The 15731-nt window shown below is 39.5% G+C and overlaps 1 protein-coding gene and 1 long non-coding RNA gene across 20 annotated transcripts in view; one reads left to right on the top strand and one right to left on the bottom strand.

The window, feature by feature from the left end:
* Positions 1–11745, top strand: part of LOC144690975 (uncharacterized) — a 69348-nt gene extending 57603 nt beyond the window's left edge. For 12 of the 17 annotated variants that reach the window (XR_013579020.1, XR_013579002.1, XR_013579019.1 and 9 more), the window contains 5 exons: positions 1470–1567; positions 5707–5874; positions 6078–6170; positions 6928–7064; positions 8612–11745. This is a non-coding gene — a long non-coding RNA (uncharacterized LOC144690975). Of the gene's footprint in view, positions 1–1469; positions 1568–3713; positions 3784–5706; positions 5875–6077; positions 6171–6927; positions 7065–8611 lie in introns of all 17 variants that reach the window. The other 5 variants (XR_013579016.1, XR_013579007.1, XR_013579014.1 and 2 more) reach the window with 5 other exon arrangements.
* The window catches only part of parn (poly(A)-specific ribonuclease (deadenylation nuclease)), a 118430-nt gene that overhangs the window by 3910 nt on the left and 98789 nt on the right, over positions 1–15731 (bottom strand). For 2 of the 3 annotated variants that reach the window (XM_078558915.1, XM_078558917.1), the window contains exons 22-24: positions 12243–12432; positions 4160–4356; positions 1667–1786 (exon numbers count right to left, since the gene is read on the bottom strand). In XM_078558915.1, the coding sequence (XP_078415041.1) occupies positions 1668–1786; positions 4160–4356; positions 12243–12432 (506 nt within the window). In that variant the 3' untranslated portion in view covers position 1667. The remainder of the gene's footprint in view (positions 1–1666; positions 1787–4159; positions 4357–12242; positions 12433–15731) is intronic. The other variant, XM_078558916.1, reaches the window with a different exon arrangement.

Genomic DNA, 15731 nt, shown 5'->3' with positions numbered 1-15731 from the left:
GGTTATAGTCCCATCTGCAGAAGGCAAAGGCAAACCACTGCAGTGCCTTGCCAAGCATAACCATGGACCACAGAAGTCCATGGTCACCATACCCTTTCAGGGCATAGTACCTGAAAAGAGAAAGAGAAAGAGAGAGAGGGAGAAAGAGAGAGAGGGAGAAAGAGAGAGAGAGAGAGGGAGAAAGAGAGAGAGAGAGAGAGAAAGAGGGAGAAAGAGAGAGAGAGAGAGAAAGAGGGAGAAAGAGAGAGAGAAAGAGAGAGAAAGAGAGATATTGGGGAGTGGGGGCTAAGGGAGGGGGGAGGGTGCACCTTTACATATAGATTGAAAACCAGCTGACTTACAAATATTGTAATGATGGGTCAGCGGACAGGTTCAATTGATCAGCTTCTCTTTATCAAAGTCTTGTCAAAGTTTCTCCTGCAGTAGGATGTTAGTTATTGTACACCAACTATGCAGAACAATATGTCAGGCTCAAGAACCTTTTCCATCTGCTAGACTGAAAACCAAACTGGGATAAAAAAAGATTTTCAGTCTGTGTTTTACTCTGCTGCTTTGTACTTCCAGTGAGTTGGCCATTTGCATTCAATGGCATTTATGAGAATTGTTAAATATTTATTCCATTCAGCGCATTCAAGTACAGCCATAGCTTTCCATTCTCAATTTCTCAGAAGAACTAAATGCATTTTATGAACTTAGTTTCACTAACAGAATACAGGTTTTCAAGATATCCAAATTATGCACCGGTTTTAAACCAACATGCCAGAAATTAGTTTGATCTATCGAAATAACGAACAGAAAGTTTAGTTTCATTTTCAAGTTTCAGTGGAAAAGACACCCTTGTAAACTTACATCACTACACTTAACTTGGGTATTAGAGAGCATACGGGCATTTTAAAATAAAGTCATTCACTCCACACAAAACTGATTAAGCATGACCTACTAATTCAAGGCATTACATTATGTGCTTTAGGTAATTTTAAGGGCAAGGGTTATAGTCCCATCTGACATTGGTTATGGCTAGCTTTAACAAGCTCTCAGCTAGTGGGGCATGGATTTATCTTCTCCACAGGCACACATCAGCATTCAAGGCCTAAAACAAATCCTGCTCGACCGGTTGGAAGTAGCAAGATGCAAAGAATTAATTAAGATGGTCTCTTCAAAACTATTCAAAGCAAAAACATGCGCGGAATCAAAAGCCATTAGCTAACACTCCCAGACAATTGCCTGCTAACCATTTAACATAAGGAATCCAAAGGACATTTAAAATCTTGTACCCAAGTAAAGCTGGAGTAGAATAATGCACCTGGAGAAAACGTGCAGTGAGAAATCTCAAGACAGCAACAAGGGCTGTGGTGAGTGAAGTAGACCTTCATTTGAAGAATCACAAATACTGTTTTAAAAAAATGTATGATGCAAGTCACTGCATCCCCTTTCCATCACTGTGAAAGTAAACCTTGTCACATTAACAGCATCCAAGAACACAAGGTACTTTTGTCTTCAGGTGTACACATGAAAAAAACACCACAAGAAGCTGGTTGAAGGACATTGGAAAAAAACACTACCAAAGGTAGGTGATATTTCATTATTGGATTACTTGACAAACTAGAGAGGCTTTGTGACATTCTCTGAAAATCTGCATCAAGGACCAACATGACAAACTTAATACCTCAGCTGAAGTATACGCCAACAGCAACACTTGTGAAAAGGAGGAGCACGGCTGCAAGCAACTGTCTTAATAAGGCTGCCATGGCTCTCGTCAAAGTGGCAATTTCAGGATATCCCTTACCTACAAAGATAGCAACAGCATTTTAAGTAGTTCAGTACAGAGTGCACTAGAGATCCTGTCAAACAGGTAGCTTTCTGTTTGCTCACTTTCTCCTTGCTGAAACAAAGCTATATAAGCCAGCTTTTCTCAATGCAGTGAAGTTCACAGGACAGGCCCAAAACTTAGTAATGAATTCATAGAACATCAAACCAAGGTCCTTTGGCAAGGATTACGGAGGAGTAGGAATGGGGGTCAGGGAGGGTGGTTGGGGTGGGGGGGGGGGGGGGGGGGGGGTGAAATCAGCCGTTTCACTGGACTCCAGAATCAGATTTCTTTCACATGCTATCCAAGGATTAGCAACCATTCACAATATCCAGTTATATTGGCATTGCTCATTAGTACTTGCTCTGAAGGTATGCTAGGCAAACATTGGGCTTCCCACAAATTAAGATGGTAATCTTTGCCTATTTTTATCAGAGTTAAAGACTGAAAAAATTTGGTAGGTATTCCAGGTGTTACAGGCAACACCTGGTGACAGCAATTCCCCCTCCAATCACACTTTTTCTCAAGAAGGCAACGGTCAGCTAAGCTCTTCCAGTATCTGGCTCAAGTGACCATCTTTCATTTACAGACCCAAACTGCAAATGTGGATAAGCTATTCAACTACCATAAGGTCAAATCTTGTTTTTCTTTCACACAAGACACCCACACTTTCCATCAAGGATTAGTTTGTAGGGATCTAAAGAAAGATCAACACTGATTGGTTTTCTCTGTATCCCAAGAAAGTTGAGATTAACTGCAGTGTCTCCATTGTCATTCTGGCCGAGCTCAGCTAACAGAAATGACCCCATGGATCAAACACAAGACTTTCCTGATCAATAGTTCTGCATAATAACCACTGAGCTATCAGCCTGAAGGACAGTTTTAACACCATCTTGTTTGTGGCGTTGAGTAGTATTTTACAAGGAATTGGGGATTAAGTAACCACCCCACCCCGACCCTTGCGGTAACGTGATGTTCTAGACACAACTGCAATCACATCTTCAATCTCCATTTTTTTTACATTTATTTAACGAGGCTGCAAAGTAAGATCTTTGACATGGTGCTGTCTTCTATTTAAGAATTCAAGACATCACCCATTAGCTACTCACCACAGTGAATTTGGTCTGCTGGTGGCCATTTTTACCATTGACAAGTCTTTCTTTCACTGGCCCATTATTCAGTTCTCAAATTTACCAAAGCACATTTCCAAAGTTCGAGAGATGGACACTTCCCATGTGAATTATGTCCCAGAAGCTTGGGTACCTTTTCCCAATGTTTAGCCAATTATTCTATGGGTATATACGATCAGCCCATTCCTCTTCAAAAACGTATAACACCCAGGTTACAATGCCTTGAAATCTGTAAGGTTCATGTCACGTGGTTTGAGTTAAATTTTGCTCTTTGTGCTGCTCATCAACTACACTGGGCCCAATAACTTATTTCCTAAATTCAGACTATTATTCCTTGGAGTCACATTCAGCATTACTTGTCACACTGTACATAAGGATTTGTCCTGTTTCCACAGCCAATCTCACATGCTGGAGATATTCATATTGAACTCAGTGTTGTTATTCTCCTCGGCAGTGTCCATTATTTTCACAGTAAAGGAATGGGATGTAAATAGCTAGAACCACGTGCTAGCCTCTAGGTGTCTACATGCTCTGCTGAGAGTGTGTGAAGCATCAGACTGCCTGCAGCAGAATAAGCCAACATATGCAATAGGAAAAATATCCTTTAAGTCATTTGTACATCCTGATCATGCAAATTACAAAAAATTATAGCGAATACCTCTCCCTCATGAGCAAACATGTGACAATGGAGAAGGACAATGCCATCGAATAGAATGCATCCAAAGTAAAGGGGGAATCAAAGCTCAAGACCTTTTGCCTATTGTTCTTTCCCTTAGCTTATTCCAATTCAGAGGTGAACACTCCTGGGATATCAAGCCAAGATAATTTCCTAACTTCAGCTGTTTCGTAAGTTTCCTATCCTGCTTAGTGATTTATTTAGTGATCCATTCAGCAGATTTTTTTTTAAAAAAAATCAAAAGACTCAAGTTAACCCTTGATCACCTTCCCATTATTTTCACTTTTCAGCAGCATTTTGAATACTTGCAAAGGTTAAATTGTGTAAACATGCTGGGCTAAGTTTTACCACTTATTTATAATCAGTAGGCAGAAAAATCCATTAACAGAGCTTGCCTTCTGTTTAAAACAGTAGCATGACAGCAACAGCTTCATAAATACCAACAGTGACATCTTAATGTTTCCAAAAACACCTTTACCTACAAGCACTGAACATGAAATGTTTACGATGTACACATTCACATTTTCAAGGCGTGCATCCATTTACCAGTTTTTCCCTGCTCCTCCTTTTTCTGCCTCTGTTTCTTGATTTTTCTGCTTTCCAATAATGAAGAGTCTATCCAGTCGTTGGCCGAATAGTCACTCTCACCATCTTTACTTGTAACCTCACCCTCTTCCATTTCATCAGATGCTGTCTCTTCCTGGATAGGGCTCATACTTCTCTTTTCCACAATAGGACTTGCTCTAAAATTACATAAGGTATATGATAAAAGTGATCAGTGTGCACAATGATAATTCTAATGTTGTGTATTGAATCTCATTTGTTATTCAAGTAATAATTTCCTTTAGTTAATTTCTGCTGAAACAATTTTTGCAAAGTTATGAAGTGTGAGACCAACTAAAATTATTCCAGCAGTGGTTTATTGGAAAGAATGGACACAATAACTATAGACACACACAGCACATCTGTAGTTGACAGTTTAATTCAATAAACCACTATGTAGATTAATCTATTTAGGTATTCACAAAATAAACACTCACTAACGCTGCAGGTTGAAATAGGAACAAGAAGGGCAATAGTCAAGGACATCAGACTCAAAATGGGTCTTGATAAGTTTATTTGGCATAAGATTCAAATCTTGGACAGATGTTCAGTGCCAAATAAAAGGTTTGACTTTGCAAGTATCACATGAATTCAATGAGTTGGGTGATTCTCACTGAAAGAAAAGTTGTGGTTAAGTTAGCTTGAATGTCACAACTAAAGTTGTCAAAGCTTTACAGCAAAGTACAAACTTTTTAAATTATGTTTTTTTCCAAAAGATGAAAGCCTTAAGATGCTAGGGCCAGTAAAAGATCTGAGCCTTGTGTTATTAGACTAACCCTCTTAATAGCCAAACTGTTGAATGTTGACTCCAACAAATACATTTGCCTGGAATAAATTTTCAATGCAGGATATAGGAGGGCCAATTGATGCTCAAAGAAATAGGATCTGACAGCCAAGTTTGCTTTTGCCAATAGAATGATGATAACATAATGGTCATCTTTGTTCTGCAATGATCCTGGGTAGAAGGATATTTCATTAAAAGGAGCAAAAACAGAAAATGCTGGAAAAACTCAAAAACTTCTTCAGAAAGGTCATACGTGCTCAAAACATTAACTCTGTTTCTCTCTCCACAGATGCTGTTAGACCTGCTGAGCTTTTCCAGCATCTTCTGTTTATGTTTCAGATCTCCAGCATCTGCAGTATTTTACTTTTATCTTAATAAAAGGGATGTGCATGCAAATTTCTTGATCTAGGAAATTAAGGGGTCATTTCAAGTTTTGGCTTAACTGCTTTGACTTGAACAAAAACATGGCAATCTTTTGCTCTGGAACATTGCTATTTCAGGATCACTTCATTTGCTGAGTTAATTCATGACAGGGGTCCATTCATGCAGATGAAGTATTTTCCTGCAGCAGGGAATCAGTGCAGAATTCTCCAATCCAATCAAGTTTTGAAGTTTTGTTAATATCAGAAGGTGGGAATTAGCCCCATTGCAAACCAGTTTCTTAAACAGGAAAACTAACCAAACTGCTCAAAATCTGTTTTTATAGATGGGAGCAGGTGAATCCTTTATCTTGAGACAATGAACACATCATCCTCCACAGGAAGTGTCAGACACTTGGAACAGCATGATGAGGACGATGCAGCACTCAATACATTTGTCTAACAACTGTCAGAATAAGTACTGCTCACCATGTGGCTGCTCTGGATATTCTGAGGTGATGATTGCCTATTGTGTAAGTGGGTTGGAATGGTCTCATGAACATTCTTGTATTTGATGCCACAAAAACACATACCAAAAATCAATCCCTTGATTCACAGGCTACATCAAACACAGTTGGCAAAAAGGCTTTCTGGCTCTGGTGTCTCTATATCAGCTTTCAAGCCAGGTTCAAGCACTAATTTCTACATTATTTCACAGCACTGCTGGAGTCACACACAAACCGACCGGATAATTCACATCATCACAGCAGCATTTGATGTGATTGAAAACCCAAACGTTTGGTCCCCACAGGTGAGAAAAGTCAAGAAGCTGAAAACATGTCCCTAGATAGTACTCTTTTTAGGATTCAAAGGATAGCAATTATGTCTAATTCCTTATTTAAATTATCCTGCTAGTCTCCACTCATTACACTATTCTGAGCATTGAACTGCAAAATTCCATTGCCTTCAATATTATTGAATTTTTAAAGTATTCAATCCTATATTCATTTGCAGCCAACCGATTCCAATTAGGATGGGAAGAGGAGAATTTAACAGAAACTTGTAAGCGTTTTAATTTTGGGAGAACAGCACCCAAATTAGTTCAATGAAATCCTCCTCTGGCCTCCAGGGATGGCTTTACTTGTAAAGCAAATTGCTTTCGTGGAAAGCAATTAGACACCAGCGACATTTTGTTTAAACGGATGCCCAAGTAACCCATATCAATAACCATTTATGACATTTGTTTCAACTAAAGTTTGCATATATGTCAAGGTGTAAACTGGTAATTTCATTTAAAGATCAGGCTGCATCTTTTGATTAAAAACTCAAAATGGTTATTTTTAGTGATTTAATTATTAAAAAGGTTTTCTGTGACCTATTTGTATTCTCTTGCAAAGAATTTAGTACACTTGATGAGTAAACAATTTGTCTGAGTACATGAGAATTTCATTAGCACTCTGCCTCGTTCCACACTTCCACAATATATTCAGTCATATATAGTGCACTATCAAGACTAGCAATGTTCCACAAACAGCAAGGATATGAATAACAAATCGTTCTGTTTTTAGATGATGCTGCTCGAGGAAGGAATGTTGGCTTGAGCGCCAGAACATCTTTCTCTCTTCTCAAATAGTGTCATGGGATCATCTGCAGCCACTTGAACCAAGCAGCAGATGACACCTTGTTTTCACATCCCATCAAAAAGGTATGCACTCTCTAACAATACAACACTTCCCCACACGAGTATTAGCCTGCTCAAGCTGTGTTGGGAGGCCTACCAACTGAGCCAAGCTGACAGGTAACAGAAATATCCATTTGGCAACCAAGAGGTTAAATTCTAGAGTTTGAAACAAGTCTTGGAGACCTTCTGAATTTGATCAGATAAAAGACTTATCTCTCATTGCTTGCAGGAGGCAATGTATTAAAATATGCTGCACTAATATAGAAAGTCATAGGAAATATAGAAAATAGGAGCAGGAGTAGGCCATTCTGCCCCTCGAGCCTGCTTGGCCATTCAATATGATCATAACTGATCCTCTATCTCAACGCTATGCTCCTGCTCTCTCCCCATACCCCTGGAAGCCTTTAGTGTCTAGAAATCTATTTCCTTCTTAAATATATTCAGTGACTTGGCCTCCACAGCCTTCTATGGTAGATGTCACAGGTTCGCCATCCTTTGAGTGAAGAAGTTTCTCCTCATCTCAGTCTTAAGTGGCCTACCCCGTATCCTAAGACTGTGATTCCTGGTTCTACGCCACCCCAGCCAGAGGAAACATCATCCCTGCAACCAGTCTGTCCAGCCCCGTCAGAATGTTATACATTTCAATGAGACCCCCTCTCATTCTTCTAAACTCCAGCTAGTAAAGGCCTAGTCAGCCCAATCTCTCCTCATACGACAATCCTGCCATCTCAGGAATCAGTCTGGTGAACCTTCGCTGCACTTCTATGGCAAGTACATCGTTTCTTAGGTAAGGAGACCAAAACTACACACAATACTCCAGGTGTCACATGTGATTTCCCTTTCATAAATCCACGTTGGCTCTGTCTAATCCCGTTGATATTTTCTCAGTGTCCTGTCATCATGTCTTTTATAACAGACTCTAGCACTTTCCCTATTACTGATGTTAGGGTACCTGGTCCGTAATTCCCAATTTTCTCCCTCCCTCCTTTTTTAAATAGTAGGGCTACATTTGCTACCCTCCAATCTGTTGGAACTCCAGAATCTACAGAATTTTGGAAGATGACAACCAACGCAGCCGTTATTTCCATGGCCATCTCCTTTAGTACCCTGAGATATAGATTATCAGGCCCTGGGGATTGATCAGCTTTCAGTCCCATTAATTTCTCCAGCACTTTTTTTTTTAACTAATTTCCTTCAATTCCTCCTTCTCACTAGGTCCTTGGTTCCCTAGTATTTCTGGGAAGTTTTGTATCTTCCTCCCTGAAGACAGAACTAAAGTTGTTGTTTATTTGCTCTGTCATTTCCTTGCTCTCCATTATAAATTCTCCCGTTGCGGACTGTAAGGGACCGACAGTTGTCTTCACTAATCTTTTTGTTCTTACATACTTATAGGAACTTTTACAGTGTGCTTTCATGTTCCTTGAATGTTTACTCTCATACTCTATTTTTCCCCTCTTGATCCTCCTTTGCTGAATTCTAAACTGCTCTCAATCCTCAGGCTTGCTACTTTTTCTAGCAACTTTATATGACTCCTCTTTGGATCTAATACTATCCTTAATTTCTTTTGTTAGCCATGTATTTGTCGTACCAGAAGATGCAAGCAAGAAATCTGCCAAGTCAGAAACCAGAACTCACCAAGACTTTCAGAAATTTTTCACTCATTATTGCCTTGCTCAATGCATCTATTGTTACATATTTTATCTTTTAGCATGTTTGACAAATTTTTAACCTTCACATTGCTATTTAAATGTAAACATACTTGCTTTGGTCTGTAAATCTGTGGTCTATTTGGAATTATCAACCATCATGAAGAATTTGGTAGTAGCAGACTATTTCAAATTCATTGAGTGTAGAAACTGGCATACTCTATGGGCCACACAAGTAAAGTTGGGGCTGCATCTGCCCTGAACTCATCCTCCTGAGAGGACCTTTCGTAACCTTCTTCCTGCACATTACCTGCTTGCCGGTAAGGCGTCCTCCGGTGCCAACTGGCGGCCTCTGGCTGTTCAAACTTCCTCTCCTGCTTGCCGGCCTGCTGCTAATTTCCGCCTGTTCTTGGGTGGGCAACTGACCAGCTGCATGTAGATGAGGCATAGGGAGTTAAAATACCCTGGTCCTCAGATTTAGGCCAGCTAATGTATTTACACTTGTCGTGCCACCCGCCCACTGGGGTTGAAAAAAAGAGCAAGATATGAAACCTTTCATCTCAACTAGAAGATCACATATTTCATTGAAATGGATAGAATAGTTAGAAAAATCAAAGCAGCAACGTACGATTCTACTTGGCTGACCTATTACGTTAAACAGGGCAGAACCGGTCTTAGAGTGTAATTTGTTGCAGGGTATTCCTCAAGAGATGGGTACCAAACAGCAGTCAAAAAAGTGCAGAGGAGAGGGATGCACGTGTCTTGAAATGAAAAACATAGGAACAGGAGGTCGGCCATTTAGATCAAGGCAGATCTGTACCTTAATTTCATCTATTGGCCTTGGTTCTGAAATTTTCAACTGACCCCAGCCTCAACAGCTTTTTGAGGGAGTGTGTTAGAAATTTCAATTGCCCTCTGAAACACTGCTTCTTAACATCACCCTGAACAGTCCAGCTCTAACTTCAAGGCTATGCCCCCTTATTCTGGACTCTTGCCAGAGGAAATAGTTCCTCTCCATCTAACCTATCAAATCCTTTAATCAGCTGAAACACTTCAATTAGATCAACTCTTAATTTTATACACTCAAGGGAATACAAGTTTATGCAACTTGCCCTCATAATATAGTCCTCATAATATAACCCTCTTAGGAAATCATCAAGATCAGTTGAATAGACAACCGTAGATAGGTAGTGAGTAATGGCAGAGTTGTTTCAAGTTAAGCAAGATAGCCAAAAGAAATTGGTATTAGTATCAACTTGATGAGTGCAAGAGAAGGACAACTGGCACTATTGAACCATGGATTTGAGAGAGTGGGATTTCAATGAAGGGCAAACTGGCTTTGGTAACTTTGATTTGCTTGAGCTGAGTCAAAGAAGAATGATAGAAAGAGCAAATACATGCAGTGAGGCGAGGGATTTAAGAAAAAAAAGGTTGGGTAATTGGTAACCAGGATGTGAGAATGACGTGCACAACCTTTGGATTGGAAGTTCAAGTGGAAAATTTAAGATGGAAATCTTGGACGAGAGAGAGAAATAAAAACATCAGTAGGTAAGTTTGAGGACAAGGATGGAAATGAACAGACTTTAGATTCAAGCAGTGGTACAAATATATTGTATAAGTGGCTGTCGCTTGATCAGTTCACTCAGCATTAGTAAATATGTTTTCTGCATTAACTTGGAATCCAGTTTCTCCTTAGTTTACACTTATAAACTAGTTAGAAGAATGGGCAACACTTGCAACTTTGGCTGGAAGATAAAATGGCCAATATTGGACTGGCCACTCATTATACACACCAATAGGAAGATCAACGCAAGGAATACAATGGATGGTTAGTCCAATATTTTATGTTTGACCTCCCCACTGAAGTTGAAAGTTCCAAAAAGCAATATATTTCATAGCCCAAAATACCCAACTAAATTCTCTCCTAACTTTGGCAGAGGCCTCTGTTAAGTAGGATCTTCGATTCCCAAAACAAATGTATGTATATTCAGCCCAATTCAGCTGCCTTAAACTTGGCTCCCAACTTTGATTTCCAAATACACATAAGCAAACTTCAGTAGCTTGGACTGGTCGTGTTGGCCACACATTTATAAAACCACCCAGATTTAGTATCATGCTGCTATGTGGAGTAATTGCATCGTTCTGCACTGAATGCTGGGTACATTCAGGACAGAATAGAAGTATCATGCTATTATAATTTGTTTCTTTGTTTGGACAGTGAGACTAGCAATTACAAGACTCTGGATCTTAATTAACTTGAGAATCACAATGTGGAGTAACGGTAACTAGGCAATGAATCCCACAGGCAACTATAAACCAAATTTTAAAAAAAGCTCAATTGCCAATTATTATCTCAAACTTAAGCTGGGATGGTATTCTATGAGAACACAAAAATATCAGTTTGAGTCTGAACATTAAAATCCACCAAGATAATGCAAAAGGACACCATGTTCAACATTTAAGAGACATTTCTTCACATCCAGATTTGTCAAACTTTTACAATGCAAAACCACCAGTTCCCTGAAAATCTGCAAATTTGTGTTGCTACATAGAAATGGCATGACAAATAGTCATTCTCAATCAAGAGTCCCCAACCATGCATTACCAATATGCTAATTTTAACATTCCCCCTTCTAAATTAAGTTAGCAGACAATTTTAAAGACTGGCTATGAAAGAACTGGTTTAATAAAATGGAGCTTAAAAATTGTTGGCTTGGTAAGCTGTTTAGATCAAATTAAAGCATATTAGTTAATTAACATTGCTTTTAGTCATTTAAACCATCAACCTGTTCAACCCGATTTAGCCCATGCAATTTCAGGGAAGCTCCTATTCTTCAAACAAAATCCATCAGAAAAATGCAACTGTGTTAATGTTGATAGTGCAATGGGATTGGAGTTGTCTGATTGTCTGTAATGACCATATCAAAAGGATTGTAATATTCATTGATTGTACTGAAGCACCTCGTGATTCATGTGTAAAAGTTGAATCTGATTGTACTTTTTGTGATGGCAATTTAGAAATGTTTTGTAATGTTGTTCCAGATATTTTATGAATAAAGTATTTTTTTTTAAAATGGTTCAAACTGTCTACAAATAACATTTCAATTAAATACTTTTCCCAATTGAATGTTTATGTATCAGAGGGCTCATGGTAATTCGCTTTGTTTTGCCCCACCCTTTTTCTTAATGGTTTTCCTTTCCAAAAATCAGAAATACTATGGCTACAATACAACTCCCGCCAATGTGTGCAAAAGGTAGAATGCAAAAATCATTTTGAAAAGTGCTTTTGCGCCAAATAGCTGTTTAATTCATATATTGGCAAATTAAACCATTTAAGTTTGCAATTTTATTAATTTATAAACTTAAGAGCTTTAACAAATGCTTTCACCTTAGTTTACAAAACAGAAATATGAAACTCAAGAACATAAGAAATATCCTATGCCTCACAACACCAATTTTCCAATACAAAGATTATGAAACAATAACGACTTCATTGTTTACTTGCAGCTATGGATTTGCTCTTAAATAGTTCTCTTTTCAATTTGACAAGACTCACCTGCTGAAATCAAACATCTGGCTAAGGTAAGGTTGTGGAGCATACTGGGTCTTTAGCCTCTTCCTCTCCACTTCTCGCCAGCTTTCTTCTGTCCATTTCCGTTTGGTTTGTTTCTCTTCCTGCTTCTTCTCAATATACTCTGCATATGTCTGGATTCGGTAACTCTCTGCATACCTGCTGGTGTTTACAGCTGTAATGAAGTACAGATGAGAAAATTTGAAGAATCAGCTCTTGGAAGAATCAGGTCCAAAAAGTCAGAGATACTCATCGGATAAAGCTGCGACAGGAAAAGTAAAAAAATTTCAATGTGAATGTTGACTGCTACCAATTCATGGCAGGGTGTTAGTTCTACACCTGCTGTAGATCATTGTTTTCAGAGGTATTGCATGCTCTTTTGCAAGTGCAAAAAAATGACACCCTTTTAATATTAAGGCATCAAGAAGGCCTGCTCTATTTCCAGTGTGTCTATTTCTTCACACATTTTGCAGGTTGCTGTGTACCTCAGCCTATTACTTCTATTTCCCTTTTTCAATTCTCTTTACCCTTCTTGGCCAACTTCACCTCTTCCTATCACCCAGTCAACCTTTCATATTTTCCCTCTCCCAAGCTGTCCCCCCCAAAATTCCCACTTCAATTCTCCACTATTCTTTTGCCTTCCTTTTCCCCTGCTACCATCCCAGTGTTGAATCCCTCTTAAACGAACCCAAAGCTTCCCTATAATAATAAAAACAAAAAACTACTGTGGATGCTGGAAATCCAAAACAAAAACAGAATTACCTGGAAAAACTCAGCAGGTCTGGCAGCATCGGTGGAGAAGAAAAGAGTCGACGTTTCGAGTCCACATGACCCTTCAACAGAACTGAGTATAGTTAGGAGAGGGGTGAAATATAAGCTGGTTTAAGGTGGGGGGGGGCGGGGGGAGAGAAGTTGAGGGTGGGGTGGTTGTAGAGACAAGCAAGCATGCTTGTCTCTACAACCACCCCACCCTCAACTTCTCTCCCCCCGCCCCCCCCACCTTAAACCAGCTTATATTTCACCCCTCTCCTAACTATACTCAGTTCTGTTGAAGGGTCATGTGGACTCGAAACGTCGACTCTTTTCTTCTCCACCGATGCTGCCAGACCTGCTGAGTTTTTCCAGGTAATTCTGTTTTTGTTCCAAAGCTTCCCTAGTTGCCCCTCTCAGCATCCTTCAATGGGCTTATCGAGGCACTTATTGCTATCTCATGAACAGCAACCTCATCCTTCTCTCTAGCTGACGTTTCCACCCAGCACACTTGTTGGGGACTAACCTTGGCAAAAGCTTGTTCATCCGCTCACTTTTCCACCGTTAACCATGTGGATTCTGCCAGCATATCAACAATCAACACCCTTCACATTTTCCTCCAGTATGTATAAACAAGGCCTGGTCAACCATATTGCAGGTGACTGCATTGACATCATGGCCTTGACGGTTCATGGGTAATGGTATCTTGTCCCTTACTGAAGACTCCCTGCCTGGCGATACTTTTCACCACTTGCCCCACCCAAACTGCCAGAATGGCAACATGGGCCTCATCACCAAACTCCACCATGATCATCTTATCTTCTGGCATCATTTTTTCCTTCGAGAATCTCATCTTGCACCACCATTCTTGCCTCCCCTTTAAAATCCTCATTTGCTATTATTCACTAAAGGCCCACATCACTATATTCTCAGTCCTTTCCTCTCCCAGTATCCGCATGGAGCAACTCCTCACCCATGGTGATTTCAATCTCCATCATAACTCGCCTTTTACCCTTTCCCTTCAGAGTTCATTACCCTACCATAACTTTTTCAACCATATTCAGTCACCCCTCAATCTTGCCACCTCAGGTAGCCTCTCTAGTTCATTGGCTCAATCACAAACAAGGCCATCACTGAATACTTCCTTGTACCCTTCAACACCTCACATCGCTAAACCTCAACTACCCTATGTCTTGGAAAAAACACTCCTAAGTCACATATGCAGCTATGCTGATAGTACTATGAAAATGATAAGGCACTAGTGATCAGCCGTAATGTATGATTGGCCATATGATGTGGAAGAGGGAAATTTTATGGAGACTCCCCAGATGTTTCTTCCCTTCTGGCTTCATCTGATATGTATTCAAGCAACACACTCGATCAGGACGTAACATTGGATGACTGAATCAGCAGCCCACCATTTAGGTGCATCCAAGGCATAAGTAAATTAACCTTGAAAGCAATGGTGTATTGCATAAAATGTATGAGAATTGTTGGGAACAATGTGCAAATCTGCTGCTGCACTTAGTTTGTTCCCCCTGCATTTAAGAAGAATTAGAGTAATTGAAACACCCATCCCCTAAAGATGTTAAATAGTTGTCATTTCACAGTTCACAATTTCAAAAGCACAGTTTTATCTATCTGCTCTACCATTAAGCAAGTAGGATTTCAAGAGGCAAACAGCCAAATCACTGAGGCAAACAACAGCGTCACAAGTTAAAAAGGTGGTGAATATACATAAAGGCTCCTACTGGTTCCTGGAGACAGAGGAGTAAGGTGTTAACTGAAGCAGCGTCAGCTATGTTCTGCCACCCAATTATAATGCCACTATACATTGGCTTGTGACAATTCAAAATAAACTACAATTTTCAGGAAAAGTGGAATTCCAAAGAAACATATCACTGCTCGTTTGAACCAGTAATCCAATCAGTGCTACGTATATGAAGATCTTTTAAAAAACATATTTAATGTTGTACTCAGATCAATAGGACAATTTACCAACATTATTTCATGCCAAAGCTAGTTTTCAGCACACTGCCTTTGAAGTATGTGCCAAGTCTTGGCACAAGGCCATCCCTCCAGCAGATGAATCAGCACATTAAACGGGCTCTTTAGTGCGCTGTGTCCTATTGTGACTCAAGCTGTTTGGAGAGTACAATATTCCAGTTTGCTAAATATGATTAAGCAATATGAAATGTTTCTCCTAAGTAAAATTTAGAAAAATACAAGGGATTTTGTCCAAAATGAATTTACCCAACCAAAAAAAGCCACAAAAATATTCAAAAGGAAAGCAAAATAAACTAAGGTAAAGCTAATCATTAACCCAAAAGCTGTATAATGACACAGCTAAGCAGTTACCAATCCACTGGAAGCCATTACACTCTGGAATTAAAACTGAAATGACACTGGGTGCAATAAATTATAAGCAGATAGAGATTTCTAATAACAGGAATGGCTATGGCAATACCTGCATTTATAGTTTACATTCGGTTTTGTGGGTTACATTGTATTTAAATAGGGAATTATTGGTTAAGCCAATAATCCAAGATGTTTTGTATGAATTTACATTTGCACTATAGGGATTCATAGTGCATTTATTTCACCACACTGTTAATGGCTGCATTATGGCAAACTGCAGTGCTGAAGTGATAACACTGATGCTTCTGCATGGTTTGCAACCCAACTTGAGGATTGCTACAGAAGCACCATTACCATAAAGGCATC

The sequence above is a fragment of the Cetorhinus maximus genome, chromosome 15 (genome assembly GCF_964194155.1).
Source record: "Cetorhinus maximus chromosome 15, sCetMax3.hap1.1, whole genome shotgun sequence".
Classification (NCBI taxonomy): Eukaryota; Metazoa; Chordata; class Chondrichthyes; order Lamniformes; family Cetorhinidae; genus Cetorhinus; species Cetorhinus maximus.
This window is presented reverse-complemented; position numbering and strand designations above follow the sequence as displayed.